This window comes from Octodon degus, unplaced genomic scaffold (genome assembly GCF_000260255.1).
Source record: "Octodon degus isolate 3935 unplaced genomic scaffold, OctDeg1.0 scaffold00064, whole genome shotgun sequence".
NCBI classification, from domain to species: Eukaryota; Metazoa; Chordata; class Mammalia; order Rodentia; family Octodontidae; genus Octodon; species Octodon degus.
Window position 1 is genome coordinate 1,643,382 of NW_004524640.1, and position 6,859 is coordinate 1,650,240.

The following is a 6,859-nucleotide window of genomic DNA, read 5'->3' on the forward strand; positions in this document are numbered from 1 at the left end:
GATTGTCTCACTCACTCCTCTAGTCCTTTTCTTATTTATAATTTTGAGACAGAATCATGCTAAATTGCCAAATTAATCCAGACTAGGTTTATGGTTGAACTCTTGCTTCAGACTTCCAGAGTGTCAGGATTACAGGTGTTAACCATCATACCTAACTCTATCTGTACTCTTTCTTTTTTTACTAAGTTGTTACTAATAAACTTTGTAGCAAAGTCCCAGGCAATCATGTAAGCCTTATTTAATGAAATAAGTGTTTATATTAATTTGCCTTTAATAAAATATGGAGCACACTTTCATGAATGTTTAGTTAGACTCAATATCACATGTAATTATTCTAAAAAGAAATCAGAAGCCAGGTGTGGTGGTGCACTCCTGGAATCCCAGCAATGGAGAAGCTGTAGAAGAAAGGTCATCACAAGTTTGAGGCAAGCCTGAGCTAGAGTGAGACTGTCTCAAAAAATCAAATCTCAGCTGGAAATGGTGGCACATGCCTGTAATCCCAGCACTTGGGAAGCTGAGGCAGGAGCATCATTGTGACTTTGATACCAGTCTGGAGGCTACAAAGTGAGTTCAAGACCAGCCGGAAAGTGCATAGTAAGGCCCTGTCTCAAAAAGGCCAAAAGAAAAAAGAAAAAGAAAGAAAGAAAGAAATCAGAATTATCAAATATGACAACGTTAAACATATATCACCAGAACTCATACTATTTCTTTCACTGTAGGTTGGGTGAAGAATGGCCAACTCTGTTTGGTTAACTCTGGTTCATCAACTATAGAGTATTCTACAGGCTATTATCCTATCTTAAGCCATTCTTTTTGGTCTTTATCTCAGAACATGAACCACAGCTAGCCTATAATTTTCGGTATTAAATTCAACCTTATCCTATAGAAAAGCATTTTGGAGGAAAGGCAGCTGTCAGTTACAAAGCATACTTTTCACCCGATAGAAATGAATGCCCCTCCTCAGCTATCATATGCTGGGGCTTCTCTCCTCTATCTGTGATAACTCCTCTAATGAATTGCATTCCTTACTAATAATAGGAGGAAGGAGTTTCAATGACAAAGTTTTAAGCTCACTGGTGAAATATTTCATCAATATTTCTTAGCTCCATGAAATGAGCTAAGATCTTTATGCAAACATTTCATAAGAAAACACCACTGCAACAAAAGTAAAATGGATGCCTGTAATGGGTTTGTGGGCTACAAGAGAGTAATTCAAACTCCAGAGTAGTTAGATGCAGTTTTTAAGGTATGATTCAAGAAGTAATAGTTCTTGGTTAGAAAGGTTTAATATCTTTACTGTTTATATAGAGACTGATGATTCCAGGATCTTTTATTTTTTTCTTTTTGTAATTTTAACCTTTTCTTAAAGAAAGAAAAAACCAGAAATGATGACCTGTGGGAAGCAATGAAAACAGTCCTCAGAGGAAATTTGCAGTAGTGAATTCTCCCATTAGGAAAATAGAGTGACCCACATGGCTGACACTGACAAAGGATCTACAAACTGCGGAACAGGGTTTCAGGGTAAATCCTGAGGGGATTTGATTAAGTTTGTCAGATAAAAAGTTACATTTCTTGTTATATAGGTCTTGTTTTATCTTGGTCTTAACCATCCAGCAGGAAAGTATAAAAATGAAGTATAAAAAGTAAAGTCATATTAATATGCTCAGCTGTAAAAGTCTCAGGTCAACAACCTCTGACATTGTTGGTCCTACGGATAGCCCACTACTATTATGGACTACAGGACTATATTGGATTATTTTGCTGAATTCATGCACTTACAATATTTAAATGGCAATGGAATACAAATGAAAGACCATTGTATACTGAGATCTATCTATCTATCTATCTATCTATCTATCTATCTATCTACACACACACACACACTCACACACACACACACAATAGTTAAGATAGATATACAGCTACTTTCTCTTAATTCAATGAGAAGAAAGATTTGTACTAATGTTTGGACAGAATATTGTGTTTGCATCTTGTACTATGAATAACTACTATGAAAACAATATGCAATATAGTAAGTATTGTAACTGTCCTACTACCCTGTTTGGAAACTGTCTCATTGCTATTTGTTTCTCAATAAAATTAATAAAAAAGGAAAATAAAATCAGCTCAAACAAGCAACCTAATGCTGCACCTCAAGCTTCTTGCAAAAAAAACCCCAAAAAACAACCCCATCCCAGCAGTTCAAGCCCAAAGCCCAGGACATTGTAAAGGTCAAAGCAGAAATCAATGCAATGAAGACTAAGAAAACCATATGAAGAATTAACAATTGAAGAATTGGTCCTTTGAAAGAATAAATAAAATTGATAAACCCCTAGCCAACCTTATCAGTAAAAGAAAGAAAAAACTGAAATTTGTATAGTAAAGAATGAAAAGGGTGAAATTACTACAGATACTGTAGAAGTTCAAAAGATCACCAATACCTACTTCAAAAATCTTTATTCACATAAGATGGAAACCACAAAAGAAATGAATAGATTCCTAAATACATATGAATTACAAAGGCTGAATCAAGAAGAGATAAAATTTCTGACTGACCCAATACCAGTCAATGAATTAAAAATATAATTAATTACTTCCCAACAAAGAAAATCCTAGGTCCTAATGGATTCTCATCTGAATTTTACAATAAATTTAGAAAGGATTTACTCCTCAAATTCTCCTCAAATTGATTAACCTTGTCAGATAAAAAATTACATTTCTTGTTATATAGGTCTTGTTTTATCTTGGCCTTAACCATCCAACAGGAAAGTATAAAAATGAAGTATAAAAAGTAAAACCATATTAATATGCTGAGCTGTAAAAGGCTCAAGTCAACAACTTCTGACATTGCCAGTCTTACAGATAACCCACTACTATTATGGACTACTGGACTATATTGGAATATTTTGCTGAATTCACACACCTACAATATTTAAATGGCAATGGAATACCCATCTCTGACAAATACTCCTCAAATTCTTTAAGAAAATTGAAAGAAAAGCAATTCTCCCTAACTCATTCCTGGAGGTAAATATTACCTTGATACTAAATCAGGGTGAAACCCAACCATAAAAAGAAAACTACTGACCAGTCTCCTTAATGAACATAGACGCAATCTATGAATCCCAAATGGGTTTCGTCTCAGGAATGTAGGATCCTATTTTCATAAGATTTTAAATACTTTACCTAAATTCTGGGAGAAGAATGCACATAGTAGAAAGTTCTTGGGGCCAGGGAGATAGCTCAGTAGAATAAGTGCTTGCCTGGCAAGCACAAGGGCCTGAGTTCAATCCCCGGTTCCAAAAAAATTAAAAAAAAAAAAAAAAAAAAAGTTTTTTTTTTTTTCTTTCTTTTTTTGAAGAAGGATCTTGCTACATAGCCCACGCTGATATCAAGGGATCCATCCAACCCAGTCTACTGTAGCTGGGGCTATCGGACAGTTCCACTTTAACAGGCTACTTCTTCACTCAACTCGTTATTCCTTTCCTTTGGCATCTGCTGCCCCTTCCTGGAGTTTCAGATCATTAATGGCTTCATGGTACAGAAGAAAAAGTTTATTCTCTTAGTTGTAAATGAAAATGTTTTCTGAACCTTTTATTATAGGAAAGACAATTTTTATTCTTTGACATTGCCATGCAGTTAGAGTGTTTGTTGCTCTTTTCATTACTCATTTCAGTATTAATATACATTCATTGCTCTTAATCGCAGCCATGCTAGCAGAGGTCAGAAAGAGCAACAAAGAGTGGATCTGAGAATCTACCTTCTCTTAAAAAAGAAAGGACAATGGAGAGGATGAGCTTTGAAAGGGAGTGATGCTGTTAGTGAACTATTTCCCGGACCCATTATACGTCATTATTTCTCATATTATTACTGTAGCTAATTTTTTATACTTAGTGGATGGGTCAGGTGGAGATAATAAAATAACATAACCTTTCTAAAACATTCTTTTCTCTTTGTAATCCAGTGAAGCAATAAATCAGGTACCTACAAAAATATGCAAACCACACTGTCGTACACTTCCACAATCCTGTCCTTATTCTTAGTATCTATAAATCATAAAATTGACTCTTGAGATTGAACCAACCAAAATAACTTTAAAACAAACTGGAAAGTCAAAACCTTAGTATACATGACATATGAACCTTAAAATTATATATAGCGATCCATATAAAACAGTATACTGTTTCACAGCTGATATTTTCGCATACCTGGAGTATAGCCCCAGGGTTCATAGTATGACGGGAACACCCCAAGATGACAACCCCGGACGAACTCTTCATAATCCATGGGCAACAGAGGGCTGGTGGAGGACAGGAACTCTGGGTGCAAAATAATCTAAAAACAAGAAAAAAACATCTAATGAGAAAAAGAACATAAAGCAAAAAGCCCCTTAAGAATACTTAGGGAGCTGGCCTGATAGCTCAGCAGATTAAAGCACCTGCTCAGGCAGAGCACAGCAGCAAGGGTTCAATCCCCAACCTGTCATGCTAGCCTGGCCCCAGGGGCATGCTGAGATAGTGACTGAGACTGGGCGTAGTGGCACGTGCCTGTAATCCCAGCACTTGGGAGGCTGAATACAGATGGATCACTATGAGTCTGATCTGCATAGTGAGACCCTGTACACCTGGTCCTAAATACAGAAAGAAAAAAAAAAGAATACTTGAGTTCTATATTCAGTAGGGGAGGAAGAGATAAGAAAAAAGAAGAAAAAAAAAAGGCTTGGTTTTTTTTTTTTTTTTCTCTCCATTTTACTCCACTGAAGTAAAAGGGTCCATTAGCTTTCTTGCCCATGTCAAGGCATGGTACACATGAGTTCTCACTTTTGCTCTCATTCTGAACAATGTCTGTTAATCCAGCCTTGAGCAGAAACAGAGGTTAGGTTATATTTTATTCTCTAACTGATGATCCCTGTCATATTTTTTTTTTGGTGGAACTGGGGCTTGAACTCAGATCCTTGCGTTTGCCAGTCAAACACTTATCCTACTGAGCCATCTCCCTGCCCCCCCCCGTCATATTTTTTAATTTTCCCATTTTGTGCAGAAAAGAGGAGAACTGTATGTATAATGAGGTGCTCTGATATACCCCACGCTTGAGTTACCCAAGTGACACAGAACCAAGGGCTAGGAAAGATGCTCTGGGAATCTCCTTAGACCAGGCCTCACATGAGGACCTCACCCTGATCATCATCCTCTCACCTAAAAGGCAGCTGCCTCCTCCTAGAAGCCCTTATTTCTGATTCATAAAGTCTCTATTCAACAGCTGAGTGACGCTTTAAGAACGTCAGTCACAGCTGGATATGGTGGGGCCACCTCAAAGTCCAGCAGTCAGTGAGGCTGAGGCAGGAAGATTGTAATTTGAGCCTAGACTGGACAATTTAGTAACTTAGATCTGGTGGCAAAATAAAAAATAAATAAAGGGCTGGGGATGTAGCTCAGTGCAGGCCCTGAGTCCAAGCCCTACCCTGTTCAAAATCCCATTTTATTCAGAGTAAGAGGTGACTAGTGTGCCATGACCAACAGGCAGTGCTGTGCTGGTGCTCAAAAATCGAGACTTCCGCTGGTTTATTGAAAGGAGCCATTTAAGCTTACATTTTTTAAATTAATTAAGTTGTTTCTTTTTAATTTCTTAGAACTTTTTTCTTACCGATTTTACAGGCTTATATCTGGCAACCTAAACAACTAATGTGAAGATAACATTATGCAATACAGGGACCATTGTCAAATTCCTATTACTTTGTTTAATGAAATTTTGCCATGTTTCTAATGTGTTTCTCTTTCACCAGTTTACATTATTTAAAAAATAAAAACAAAAAGATCAAGAAACCAATGTTCAAATAGGTATTTGTACATGAGTGTATTATAGGTTTTAATCATATAAATGATTTTTTGTGTATTAATTTAAGTAATAAAAAGTGCATATATAAACCTGCGTACTTCACCCCACGCACAGTGGACTCCTGACTCTGGGCTAGCTCTGATTTTCTACTTCAGGATGTGTGTCCTTTCTCACCTTCCTGAGTGTTGACACCTTTCTCTGGACTGCCCAGACCCCCACCTGACTCTGGTACCTGTGCAGCGCCAACTGGTAGCTGGAGAATCAAACTGTTCTAGAAGGAGAGAGAATGAGGAGAAGGCAGAGAACAAAGAACAGGCATACTATGCTTTTCATACTTTATTCACCAAATAAGAATATTTATTCTTCCAAAGAGGTTACTTTGAAAACTAAGAAACTAGCTCATTTAATTTTTCTTTCTGAAAAAGAAAAAGAAAAAAGCAGGGAGGGAAGAAAGGGAGGAAGAGAAGGGAAGGGAAGAAAGGCGGAGACATTTCTGGCGCTCAGCTGCAGTCTGCAGCTCTTCCTGGCTCGTTCTTCCTGCTCCTGCTTCATGGGTGTCTGACTGCATCTCACTGTCTAGTCCTGCCTTCCACGGCTTTAGGTCTCACAGCCATTTCCCCTAATGAGCCTTTTGTGTATCTAGCCTGCCTGCACATCTGCTTCTGAGACGCCCATAACCAAGACAGCATCACTGCTTCAAAGAACCCACAGCCTTTCTGAACATATGGACACATTAAATTCTTAAAATGCAATTTAGTGGCTACTTTACACAATTACAGTAGATATAAAGTGCCTTGGGAATGCAGATAAGGAAAGAACTGGTGCTGGCTGGTACGGAGGAAACTGTTACAGAAAAGAGCAAGGAAAACATGACTTGCAGGTTGGACTGCAAAGAAATTATTGGAATGACTGTGACAAGAGGATTTCACAAAGGGATAAGAGCACCAACAAACACACGAAGGTGTTAAGTGTTGATATTTAGGTACTTGCCCATACTTTAAAAATTGTCTCACTGATATAAAAA

The 6,859-nt window shown here is 37.5% G+C and overlaps 1 protein-coding gene across 1 annotated transcript in view; it reads right to left on the reverse strand.

Moving 5' to 3' along the window:
• Gys2 (glycogen synthase 2) overlaps nt 1-6,859 on the reverse strand; it is a 71,624-nt gene that overhangs the window by 9,788 nt on the left and 54,977 nt on the right. Inside the window, exon 12 of the mRNA XM_004634546.2 lies at nt 4,209-4,335. Within this exon, the coding sequence (XP_004634603.1) occupies nt 4,209-4,335 (127 nt within the window). The remainder of the gene's footprint in view (nt 1-4,208; nt 4,336-6,859) is intronic.